Consider the following 13217-nt stretch of genomic DNA (forward strand, 5'->3'; position numbering starts at 1 on the left):
TAATTAGATTATAAGGCAGGATTTTCTTTTTAACTCATTTATCCAACTATTTTTAAATTTTTTATAATTAAAATATATAAATTTTTATTACAAATTAATTTTTAATAATATTTAAATAATACATTTAAAAAAGAGATTTCTCAATAATAATTTTAATAACAATATTAAACATATTTTTAATAGTTTCATGATTGGACAGATATATCATGGAAAGACAAGAAAATTGGGTACTTTAATTTCTTTAAAAGTTTTCAAACTAATAAAAATAGGAGTATAATTTAAGATACTATTATTATATCAACTTAATTCTAACCGAAATAAACACGTGACTTAATGCATTAAACATGAAAGATAAGATATTTTTGTTAACAAAAATATATTTTAGAAATTTATTTATTTTCATACAAAAAAAATTAAATTATAATTTTTATCATATAGCTAAATTGTAAAATACCCTTTATTTTAAAAGTTTTGCAAATGTGAGGTGAGGGTATTTTTGTCATTGAGAAAAAGATGCGGCGTGATGGAGAACATAACCTCCCTTTTTTAACTTTCCCTTTCGTTTCCTCACCGTTCACCCTAGAAGAAAAAGAAGAAGCTGTGTTCTTGACTTTCTTCCATGTCATTACAGGAGATCTTGCAGCTCAAGATTGTTCCTTTTTAACTTTGGGTCAATTGGGTATGGCTTTTTAGCTCTCTCTAAGCTTAATCGCCATAGCTCTTTCTTTCTTTTATTGGGTAACAGTTACTTTCTACGCGTTAAAGCCGTAATGACATGAGGCTTTGAGCAAGTGAAAGAGAGATGGGATTCTAGAGAGAGAAAGATAGATAAGAGAAAGATAGATAAGAGAAGGGAAAAAAAAAATCATTGCTTCCTGCGTTTTCCATGTCCTAATTCTCATTAATGTCATGCGTGCAAGCTATGCTTAGATGTTAGAGCTTTAGCCTCCACAACTAGCTACCGCCCTCTTCCACCTTAATGAACAACCTCCACCCCTCCTCCTCATTTCTTGGTCCTTAACGGTTTTTATTATCTTCAAGCTTCTTCATTCTTCAATAGCCTCTCGTTCTTCTCTCTGTTTGTTTATAATTATTTAATTATGACATATTGCTTTTCCTTCTTAATTAAGAATACCCACCGCCACCACCTTTTATCATTAATTCTCTCTTTCGGGGTTATCCTAGTTTTGACAAAGTTTCAGAATTAAAGCTTTAACTTGTAGCTCTCTCAGGAAAAAGGAAAATAAAAAACTTGTAACTCTCTCTCTCTCTCTCTCTCTCTCTCTCTCTCTCTCTGGGTTTTCTTTGTTTCTGGTTGGTTTTAAGGCTTTCAAATTAAATCTAGCAATCTCATTCGCCAGCATTTTTACCTTTTGTATAGCTTAATTTGTTTTCTACTTCTTGGGTTAGGTGAGAAGTCCGTTTCCTATTTGTATTTTTGTTCTTATGAAGTTTGCTGGGATAGGATCTGCTTGTCTTCTTTGTAATTAATTCAACAAATTCATGCTCTTTATTGCACAGGAGTTCTCATCAGTTTTCACTGATACATAAAGTATTCGCCGCCTCTTGTTTTCAAGGATCTACAATCGGGGGTGTTTATAGAAATCAAGGAAATTTCAGAGCTTGACAAGGCTGCAAATTAAATCTCTAGCTGGATTGTTTTTCTGTGTCTTGCTTTTGTTTAGATATCAATTGAAGCCATGGGAGGTCATGTGAGCAAAAAGCCAGCCGAAGCATCTTCTACTATTAATCTCAACAACAACCTACAATATACAACTGAATTGAGCTCGTATGAGGCTGCCTGCAGGCTTGACGAGGATTTGCAATCATTTGACACCACTCTCCAAGTTCGTACCAATCATGTTATAAATACTCTTGCTGTTGGTGTTGAGGTTCGAGCTCTTTCATTCGATTCCTTGAAAGAAGTAACTGAATGTCTACTGGAAATGAATCAAGAAGTTGTTAAGGTTATTTTGGAGTGCAAGAAAGATATATGGAAGAATCAAGAATTGTTTGAACTTGTCGAGGAATACTTTGAGAATAGTTTGCAAACTCTAGATTTCTGTACTGCATTGGATAAGTGCTTAAAGCGTGCCCGTGATAGCCAGTTGTTTATTATGGTGGCACTTCAACAGTTTGAAGAGGAAAGTGAGGCTGGAGGGAATAGGTATGTAAAAACCTTGGAGGGATTGAAGAATTTCAAGGCATCAGGAGATCCTTTCACTGAGGAATTTTTTCAGATCTTTCAATCTGTATATAGGCAACAGATATTGATGCTTGAGAAGCTGAAATTTAGAAAGAACAAACTTGACAAGAAACTCAAGTACATTCATGCTTGGAGGAAGGTTTCAAGTATGATATTTGTTGCTACTTGTGCTGCTGTGTTGATTTGCTCAGTTGTGGCAGCAGCTATGGCTGCCCCTCCTGTTGCAGCTGCTCTTGCTGCAGCAACATCTATCCCAGTTGGCTCAATGGGGAAATGGATTGATTCCCTATGGAAGAACTATGAAAATGCCTTGAAGGGACAGAAGGAGTTGATTAGCACAATGCAAGTGGGTAGTTACGTTGCTATAAAAGATTTGGAGAACATTCGGGTTCTTATTGATCGGTTGGAGATCGACATTGAAGCACTAATGTTAAATGCAAAATTTGCAGTTGAGGAAGATGCTGTAAAGGTTGCAATAGAGGAGATTAAGAAGAAGCTGGAAGTGTTTATGAAGCATGTTGAAGATCTGGGAGTACAATCTGATACATGCAGCCGAGATATTCGAAGGGCAAGGACTGTAGTTCTGCAAAGGATCATCAAACACCCCAGCAACTAAAAAGTTTCACTGCATTACTCTGTTTAGGCAACAATATAATTTTTTACTTTCCATTTTGAAAACTGTTTATTATTTAATTATTGTAAATTATTATTGATTGCTATTACTACACACATTGTGTCATTTTAATTTCTTGCTACCAGTAGTCTTTTAACTTCTTTGTATCATCATCATGATGTCTTGACTATAGCAGTGACCGCTACAGTCATGCTCAATCTTGAATCTTACGGATTCAAGAAGAATTATACCAACTACTCTCTCTCATTTTGCATGGTTCAATTAACATTCCACTTCAGACATATAATGGTGGTCATAAGCCTGAATTCACTCTTTGTGGCGCCTTGGATTCATCACCTAAAAATGCCATCTGGAATTGCAATCTGCAACGTCTGAAAAATATATTACCATGTGAAAGGTGAAATGAGCTCTTCTAGGCTCCTTTCTTCAATTATTTGGAAAATTCTGCAACGCTCACCGTTGAATTCTTGATTGGGCAAGAAAATGATTGATGACTGGAAAAATGATAGGCTTGTAAACTGATGTTATTGTCTCATTGGGAAGTTATGAAATCGACTTCTAACAATTGGAAGTTGTGAAACTGAAAACAGTCAGCGAACAAGATTCATATTTACAGTTGTAATTGGGAATTGCTACTTCTAACTAGAGAAAATAAAACAGAGCAAAATATAACCCTGCGCTTTGTATAAAAGTCAACAAATAACAGTAGTCACGAGATCATACGTCTGGTGACTCAGATTACTCGGATATCTCCAATATTCAACTTGAAGAGTGGATACAAATTCCACCAACTCAGGTATCTGAAAAGTGCGAAAGCACCATTGTCAGGTACTGCAGACGCCCCACTTTTCAGAGGAATACCCACTTTTCCGACAGACAGAGAGTCTAGCAAGAATTTCAAGTAATCATAAAACAAAATTATTTATATGTTCACAGTAAAATTTTCACTTTCAATATTCTTTTCATGAGTTCATCACTACCTACCCTTAAGAGTTTAGAAAACAAGGTAGCTCAGGTTATCCATCTATGCAATCATCTTCTCTCCTTGAACAACTTTAGCAGCACAAGACATAAGTAAACAAATGTTGGGTTACTATTCTATATTTCTATTTTGATTTTATTTTGCTGCATTGGAGTATTTGATATTTAGGTAAGAACCAAAAAGATGAGAATGAACAACTTTAAAAATGGAAACAGAAACACTCAAAAGACAGGACGTAATTTAAGGAAATGACCAACATTAGGAGACTAAGAATCCGTAGGACAAGTGGAAAGTCAAGATGGATTAGCAGACCAAACTGGAGTACAAGTCCACATATCTACATACAAATGTATCCCTTTGAGAATGTAACTTATGTGATAGGCATCCACCGCTTCATTACCAAAAACCTTGAAAGCCAGAACTAATAGAAATAAATATTTCTAGATCTGAAAGTAGCAAAATAGAAAAGTGGTGATGCCCAACATCAACAGTTTAGCATGCACCAACTCAGTGTATGTACTGTGTAAAATTTTAGGCAATCATTGGCCAAATACAATTCACGCACAACTGGTCGAGATATGTTTTAATTATACATGGCTATTAGCTAGCAAGTCTTATAACAACAACACAACTACTTGATAATTTATGCCATCAAAGAGAAGACTGTTCATAAGCAGTCTCTAAAAATGCCAGAAACTTCAAGGAGTTTTCAAGGAGCACAAGCATGCCTTTAGCAGGCAAAGCAACTAAAATTATGTGCTATATGGAATTCACCTTGGATAATTCTTATAAGCTGCATATTGGAAGCTCAAAACCTTGTGCCAATGTTCAATTAGCCAAGAAGTGGTATTGGACGAACATTGAAATAGGTTGCAGATGACAAGTAACAACATACTAAAGAAACATAAACTTTGAACCAACTTGATGAGCAAAAAGTGAAAAATGTACACATGCTAATCAACAGTATAACGGCCAAGACATTTACAAAGGACTTCAATGTTGAGAGGTCCCCTTCTGTACCTTGATTAGGGAAATGGCCTTGCAAATAAAAATTAGCAAGTAATTGATCCTTTAGCTGGAATGTATTCATCAACCAAGCAGCAACTTTCTCTTCAGATGTTGGGATTTCATCAAGGGCTAGGCGCCTAACATGCATATGAACTTCAGAAGGGTTTACACCAAAAACATTGTCCAACAAAGATGGGCACCGTGGTTTGTAACCAATTGTCACATCATAAACTGTGAAGAATAGAATATGTAACTAGAGAAAAAAGATGTGTGGTATCTCAAAAAGTTTCAAAGCTAAGTCAAGGACTGTAATTTCCAAACCTCATTGGTGACAAGCTATTAAAAAAAATAAAAAAAAAAAAAGGAAGAAGAAGAAGAAGAAGAAGAAACAGGGGATCAGTAATAAAGCAGGCTCATTCTTTGTTAGAATCTAATTAAAAAATGTTTGATTTAGCCTTCATTTTTTAAATTGTTGCATTTCAAATTTTAAGTAGTGATCTAATATTAACTAATGGTTGAGATTTAGATGGGATTTTTATTTTATTTTATTTTGTTAGAGCTAAGTGCTATATAAACAGTACATCAATTAAGATTGTCTATAGAATAGTACAGAGAGTTTCTTTCTATTTAATAAAAATGTTCTTTATTCTTCCGCCTAAGTAGTTTGCGCTTAGCCGGTCCCAAGCCCGGATAAAGGAGGAGGGTTGCGGTAGGTGACAACCAGCGTAAAAATTCCATCACACTCTATGATATGGATTCAAATGATATAAACGTTGGGGCGTCCTCTACTAACGACGCGCTACATCAGAGCCCGGGTGTAGTGATAAATATGCAAGGGTGTAGGGCGTTCACCGAAAGCGACGCGCCATGCCGGCGCCCGGGTGTGGTGTTAAGTGAGCAAGGGTTCCCACATCATGGACAGGTGTGGGTAAAGAAGTTAGTCCATAGGACAGATAATATAACAAATAGTGGAACAGAACACAAGATAGACATAGAAAACAATAGAAGATATCATAGAAGGAGACCAATTAGGAATGAGCAGGATAGGAGGAGGATCAGGGTTGGTACTTGGAATGTTGGATCACTTACAGGAAAATTAATGGAGCTTGTGGATACCTTGGAAAGGAGAAGGGTGAATATTGCTTGCATTCAGGAGACTAAATGGGTAGGAGAGAAAAGTAAGAAAGTGGGTAATTCAGGGTACAAACTGTGGTTTACCGGAAAGGAGAGAAACAAGAACGGAGTGGGTATAATCATAGACAGAACATTGAAAGACGCAGAGTAGTGGAAAAGAGTAGGAGATAGAATTATACTAGTAAAGCTAGTACTAGAAGGAGAAACAATAAATATAGTTAGTGCTTATGCCCCACAAATAGGACTAGACAAAGGAGAGTAAACAAAAGTTTTGGGAAGATATGGATGATTTAATGCAAAGCATACCGAATGAAGAGAATGTTTTCATTGGTGGAGATTTGAATGGACATGTAGGAAGTGATAGGCAAGGTTATGAGAATGTTCATGAAGGTTTTGGTTTTGGCAGTCGAAATGAGGAGGGAAAAAGTATCCTGGATTTTGCTATGGCATACGACCTAATACTAGCAAATACCTACTTTATAAAAAGAGAGTCACATTTAGTGACTTTCAAAAATGGGCAACATAGAAGCCAAATTGATTTCCTCTTAACCAGGAAGACAAATAGAGCTCTATGCAAGGATTGCAAGGTCATTCCAGGAGAGGCTTTAACAAGTCAACATAGGTTGGTGGTCTTGGATGTCAAGTTTAGGAACAATTCAAGTAAGGTCAGAAGAAATAGTGTAGCTCGAACAAAGTGGTGGGAGTTCAAAAGAGTAAAGCAAGTGAAGTTCAAAAATGAGCTTCTCGAGTCCGAAGTATGGAAGCTAGATATGGAGGCCAATAATATGTGGATACAGATGGCATCAAAGATTAGAGAAGTAGCTAGAAAAGTACTTGGAGAGTCTAAAGGACATGGACCACCCTCAAAAGAGAGATGGTGGTGGAATGAGGAAGTACAAAAGGCAGTGAAGAGAAAAAGGGAATGGTATAAGAAATTACCTAAATGTGATAATAATGAGGCATATGAACAGTACAAGATAGCAAAGAAAGAGGCAAAAAAGGCAATTAGTCAAGCAAGAGCACAGGCCTTTGAAAAGTTATATGAGAAACTTGGAACTAAAGAAGGGGAGAGATATTTATAGATTAGCAAGGAGTAAAGAAAGGAAATGTCAAGATGTCAATCAAGTTAGGTGCATTAAGGATAAAGAAGGAAAAGTGTTGGTGAAAGATGAGGACATTAAAGAAAGATGGAGAAATTATTTTAATGATCTCTTTAATAATAGTCAAAATGATAATAGCGTGAATATAGATTATAAAACAATAGAAAAGAATGTAAATTATACTAGAAGGATTCAATCTTTAGAAGTAAAGGAAGCACTTAAGAGAATGAAAGTGGGTAAAGCTTGTGGACCCGATGAAATACCAATTGAAGTGTGGAAGTATTTGGGAGATATGGGAGTGGCATGGTTAACTAAATTATTTAATAAGATTCTAAACTCAAAGAAAATGCCTGATGAGTGGAGGAAGAGTATTTTAGTACCTATTTTTAAAAATAAGAGAGACATACAGAGTTGCTCAAACTATAGGGGAATTAAACTCATGAGCCATATTATGAAGTTGTGGGAGAGAGTTGTGGAGCATCGACTATGTCATGATACTTCTATCTCTCTCAATCAATTTGGTTTCATGCCCGGTCGTTCAACTATGGAAGCGATCTTTCTCATTAGAAGCTTGATGGAGAAATATAGAGATGTGAAGAAAGATCTACACATGGTTTTTATTAATTTGGAGAAGGCTTATGATAGTGTTCCAAGAGAGGTCTTATGGAATGTGTTAGAACAAAAGAGGGTATCTATTAGGTACATACAAGTATTGAAAGATATGTATGAAGGAACAACTACTATTGTGCGTACAGTGGGAGGGGACACAAGAGATTTTCCGATATCAATTGGATTACACCAAGGATCAGCCATAAGCCCTTACCTTTTTACATTAGTTTTAGATGAACTGACGAAACATCTACAAGAGAGTATTCCTTGGTGCATGATGTTTGCGGATGATATTGTTCTGATAGATGAGACACAAAAAGGAGTTAATAGGAAGCTAGAACTTTGGAGAAGTACTCTAGAGTCAAAGGGTTTTAAGTTAAGTAGAACGAAGACAGAATACATGCATTGCAAGTTCAGTGAAGGCCAAACTGGTGATAGGGAAGGAGTTAGTTTGAATGGAGTGGTACTATTCCAAAGTAATCACTTTAAATATCTAGGCTCAGTCCTTCAAGTAGATGGGGGATGTGAGGAGGATGTTAGTCATAGGATTAAAGCCGGATAGTTGAAGTGGAGACGTGCCACGGGAGTTTTATGTGATCGTAAGATTCCCAATAAATTAAAAAGAAAATTTTACCGTACAGCCATACGACCGGCTATGTTATATGGTAGTGAGTGTTGGGCACTGAAAGAGTCGTATGCATCTAAGATAAGAGTTGCAGAGATGAGAATGTTAAGGTGGATGAGTGGCCATACTAGATTAGATAAAGTCAGGAATGAGAGTATTAGAGAAAAGGTAGGAGTGGTGCCAATTGAAGATAAGTTGAGAGAAGGGAGATTGAGGTGGTTTGGTCATGTGAAGCGTAGACATACGTAGGCTCCAGTTAGACAAGCAGAGCACATTAGGTTAGAGGATAGAAAGAAAAAAAGGGGTAGACCTAAATTGACTTGGAGAAGAGTAGTACAACATGACTTAGAAGCATTACATATTTCTGAGGATTTAACCCAAAATCGTTTAGAGTGGTATCAGAGCCTCAGTTATCCTATGAACAAACCTTTAAGTCCTTGATTCATCAATGTTCTCAATTAATTTCTCCTTGTCTTCACCCCTATATTTTCAAGAGAAAATTATTAAATATGGGCTATCAAAATGAAGCCCTATTTATAAGCTTTTGATTTATGGGATTCAGTAGAAAATAATACTGATCCTACTCCACTACTAGAAAATCCAACTCTTGCTCAAATAAAATTTACAATGAGAAGAGAGCTAAGAAATACAAGGAAAAAATTTGTATAGAATCTTCAATTTCTGAAACCATTTTCATAAAGATTATGGCTTGTGAAAATGCAAAAAAAGCTTGGGATTTGCTTAAGAAGGTGTATGAAGGCAATGATCAAACAAGGTTCATGCAAATTTTAAATCTCAAAAGAGAATTTGAGATTCAAAAAATGAAAGAGTCTGAAAATGTGAAAAACTATTGCACTAAGTTCGTGTCCATAGCCAACAAAATTAGACTGCTTGGTGAAGAATTTCTTGACAAAAGAATTATAGAAAAAAATATTTGTTAGCCTCCCTGAGAAGTTTGAGCAAAAAATTTCCTCACTTGAGGTTCATGCAAATTTTTCACAAATAACTATTACAGAATTAATCGATACTTTGCAGGCTATGGAGCAAAGAAGAGCAATCAGACAAGAAGGAACAATTGAGGCAGCCTTTCTAGCAACAAAATCATCCACAAAGAAAAAATTTTCACAATGTGGTATTTGCAAAAAATTTAATCATGAAGAAAAGAATTATTGGCATAAAAGCAAATCACAATGTTTTAATTACAAAAAATTTGGACATTTGTTAAAAGATTACGGGTTTAAAAATGAAGAAGCAAATTCAGCACAAGAGGAAGAATCTCTTTTTTGAAGTTTGGAGAGAAGTGCTCCAAGAAAATCTGAAGCAAAAGTTGGTGAGAAGTGTATCAACAAATGGTGAGAAGTGTATCAACAAATGGTGAGAAGTATACCAAAATTGTCAGTTGAAGAGAAACGCTCTAACACACAAATTTGTGTGCTGGAGAAAAGTGCTCCAACACCCAAATTGCCGAATAGAGAGAAGTGCTCCAATAAAAAAAATAAATAATAATAATAAATTATTTTGAGTCAATGTTTAAATTAAGGGAGAAAATGTTAGAATCTAATTCAAACATGTTTGATTTAATCTTCATTTTTTAAATTGTTGCATTTCAAATTTTAAGTAGTGATCTAATCTTAACTAATGGTTGAGATTTAGATAGGATTTTTATTTTATTTTGTTAGAGCTAAGTGCTATATAAACAGTACATCAATTAAGATTGTCTACAAAGTTGTACAGAGAGTTTCTTTCTATTCAATAAAAATATTCTTTCTTCTTCCGCATTAATTTTTTATTCTAAATTCTTACACCAACATTTTCTTAGCAGATATTCTTGTTGATTGATTGATAACAGAATATAAACAAGGACCATTTAGATTCCAAATGCCATTTCATTCTCCTTTATATTGTTGTAAAGTTTTCCTGTTATTTTTGAATTATGTTTACTGCACATGCCTTCATCAAAATGGTAGTTTCAAATTTTAAAAGCATAACAAAGCAAGGAACAACTCCAATAACAGCATGCAAGAAAAGAAGTAACCTGCATCCAAAGAGCCCCTCAGATCTTCCAAGCAGGCATAGAAGCCCTTTGTTTTTGGGACCAACACATTCTTCAGGATAGGTAAACCATTTTCAGATGCATATTTTTGACTCCGCATGCACTTCTGCTCGCTACAGACCAAAAAAATAAGGAAGAATAAAATTAAAAACTTGTATAAGGAATATAGCAAAGGAGAAAAAGAATTTTATTATGGCATGTGGAGTGTTGAAAAAGATTCAGAGAAAGATTGATAGAAATAGCAAACCTATTTTTGAAATTTCAATGCTCCATGTTAATCACTTTGAAATTGATGGAAAACTGAGTTCCCAAAAGAAAAAGGAGGAAGAAGAATAAAAAGGTACAAAGAAATATTAAAGAGAAGAAATTACGTGAAATCGGTTCCTTCAGGGAAGAGAGCCAGCCAGAGGGGATCCTGAGGATCCTTAAAACTTGAAAGCATTTGGCGCATGCTTAATTCATCTACCTCCCACCTCCTCTCAACTGAGATGAACTCCAAAATGTGGAATGCCCAACCAAATACAGGTAATTTCATCAAAGTACTCTTAAGGACATATTTTATGTATCCCAAACTACCCTTCCGCCATGCAAGGTCCCATAAGTACATCCAGTCAACCTCAGTTCTGTGGTTTGCAATAAGCAAAACACGTTCCTTACCAGGAATAGTTTCACCAGAAAAAATGACCTTGGTCTTGTTTATCTTCTCAAAAAGAAAAGGCCATAGAGCTAGCCATGCACCAAAGAAAAAGGATGTGGCTTTCCTGCTCCAATGTATGCTGAAAAATCGCAATATGACAGCACTCACAAAACCAAAATAAACTAGCATAATAAATGCTGATATAACTAACACCATTAAACACACAACACCTCTTATCATCCTTAGTGGGGTCAAAGCACGATCCCTGGTTCCATCAGCAGAGCCTACAGCCCCTCGAATTTCCATGTGCTCATAAACCTGGCTACAACCTCCTCGTTAAAAGTAAAATACTTCCCTCCTCAAATCTCTCTGAACAAGATTGTTAAGTCTCATACAGACATAGCTTGCCAAAGCTCCCAGTCAGTGCAAGGATGCTACACAGTGGAGTGAAATATTAGCTCTATGCACAATCTCCAAGTCACGAAACACCTGGCAGAGACTCATTGGGATAAAAGAAACCATTACTGATCAATATGGCAACAAATTGGCACAATATATGCATGTAAAGAAGCTAGCAATAGAAAAGGACACAATCCCACTGTGCTAAATGAAATCAGAAATAGAACATCTGCGGTAACAAATTTAACAAACTAAATAAATATACATAGTATGCTAGGAAAGACTGATTACAAGCTAAAAGGTCCATACACTGACTAGTTCAATAGCTTGGAAATGAAAAAAATACAGAAACGACAGGCATTATGTTAATGCTCTTAACAGCAAAGATGTTTCAGTAACTTCAAACAAAACATTTCTGAATACAAATTAGTTCACATGGTTCTTTCCTACAGCGATCCCACTGAATTGCCAAATTAACTAATTTAAGTCTAAGTCGAAGTTAGGTGAAAAAAAAAAAAATTGAACTTTATTAACGTGTTCATTTGCAAATTCTACCAAATTTTGTAAGATTTGCCTCAAGTATAAACCATTCCATGAAGTTAATGACGTAGAATTGCAATATGATTATTTTTTTTTAACCAAATATAATAGCATGAATTTGGAATTCATTTATACCAAACAAAAACAAATATATAAAAATTTTCCTATCCTTTTGGATGGGATTAAAATATTTGCATATTTAGATAAGTTCTTCTATAGCTTAAGATATTAGATTTAACTGTCAAATAAAGAAATTCCAGTTTCATGTCAAACATATTCCAAATTTAACCTTATCACAATATATTATAAAATAAAACAATAACAATATACATATATAATATAAGATGGATCTGAACTGCATTTGCTCTAACGAGTGGGTTTTAAGGCTAAAAATGTAAAAAGCCGTAAAAAAACAAAACCGTTTGGTTGCAGAGAAAACGAAGGAAAATCAAGTGAGACTGAGCTTCATATCAAACCTTATCTTAATAATAACATTTTGATCCCTAAAACTCGAAGAATCCAATGAGAAAAAAATAAGCATAGTAGACAGAAGAATATGTGAAAATCTAGGATTCACAGTAGTTCTAGAACTTTCTCGAGAAACAGACAGATGTTTATTCAGTTAGCAGAAGAAAACGGAATAGAAGTTACCCTGGGTTCTATAGATAGGTTAGTGATAAAAAAACGACGCCGGAGAAGCTGTGCTTGAGGTGGCCTGACCTTGCGCTTCAGTAAAATGCGCAGTATAGAAAGAAGAATGAAATGATGATACGAAGCGAATACAGTGAGCAAAGAAATAAGGCCCAGGCATTTTAACTTCGAAAGCACTTTTTCCTTTTCCTATACGATAAGGGAAATATTGATTATTTTTTATTTTTAAAATTAAATATAATTATATTTTTATTTTTTAAATTAATTTTAAAATTTATATAAATTAAAAATTCATAACTCTATGAATATTTAATTTTAATTAAATATAAAATTTTATAAAAAAATAATTAATTAGAATAAAAAATAATAAATAAAACAATATAATTTGATCCAATATTAAATGAAATATTTTATTACTATCTAATTTTTTAATTTTATATTTATAATTAGTTATTTATTCTATATATTTAAAAATATTTTATAAGTTGCTTATTATTTTTATAAGTTAATTCCTATCTAAGATTTTTTTTATTTTAATGAACACTATATTATTATTTATAAAATTATGAATATCAATTAAAATTAAATATTTTAATGATTATAATTTATACAAATGAAAATAAAAATAACGTAAATCAT

General features: G+C 34.3%; 2 protein-coding genes across 7 annotated transcripts; one reads left to right on the forward strand and one right to left on the reverse strand.

Annotated features, from left to right (window-relative positions):
• Nucleotides 1-520: 520 nt before the first annotated feature.
• LOC110635822 (UPF0496 protein At4g34320) lies at nt 521-2945 on the forward strand. 3 transcript variants are annotated; one of them, XM_058140352.1, is made up of 2 exons: nt 521-679; nt 1522-2945. In XM_058140352.1, exon 2 carries the CDS (start codon nt 1701-1703, stop codon nt 2820-2822), a length of 1122 nt encoding a protein of 373 aa, XP_057996335.1. In that variant the 5' UTR covers nt 521-679; nt 1522-1700; the 3' UTR covers nt 2823-2945. The 3 variants fall into 3 exon arrangements, with proteins under 3 accessions (XP_057996335.1, XP_057996337.1, XP_057996336.1); XM_058140354.1 differs by lacking the exon at nt 521-679 and adding an exon at nt 691-1254; XM_058140353.1 differs by lacking the exon at nt 521-679 and adding an exon at nt 1266-1410.
• Nucleotides 2946-4244: 1299 nt separating this feature from the next.
• On the reverse strand, nt 4245-12744 carry LOC110635823 (probable 1-acyl-sn-glycerol-3-phosphate acyltransferase 5). 4 transcript variants are annotated; one of them, XM_058140357.1, is made up of 5 exons: nt 12579-12744; nt 11219-11477; nt 10723-11127; nt 10334-10464; nt 4245-5061 (listed from the first exon to the last, which is right to left on the reverse strand). In XM_058140357.1, the coding sequence occupies exons 3-5, from the start codon at nt 10956-10958 to the stop codon at nt 4655-4657; spliced, it is 774 nt and encodes a 257-aa protein (XP_057996340.1). In that variant the 5' UTR covers nt 10959-11127; nt 11219-11477; nt 12579-12744; the 3' UTR covers nt 4245-4654. The 4 variants fall into 4 exon arrangements, with proteins under 4 accessions (XP_057996340.1, XP_057996339.1, XP_021640993.2 ...); XM_058140356.1 differs by having other exon boundaries at nt 10723-11422; XM_021785301.2 differs by having other exon boundaries at nt 10723-11477.
• Nucleotides 12745-13217: the final 473 nt, after the last annotated feature.

This window comes from Hevea brasiliensis, chromosome 18 (assembly GCF_030052815.1).
Source record: "Hevea brasiliensis isolate MT/VB/25A 57/8 chromosome 18, ASM3005281v1, whole genome shotgun sequence".
In the NCBI taxonomy this organism is placed as follows: Eukaryota; Viridiplantae; Streptophyta; class Magnoliopsida; order Malpighiales; family Euphorbiaceae; genus Hevea; species Hevea brasiliensis.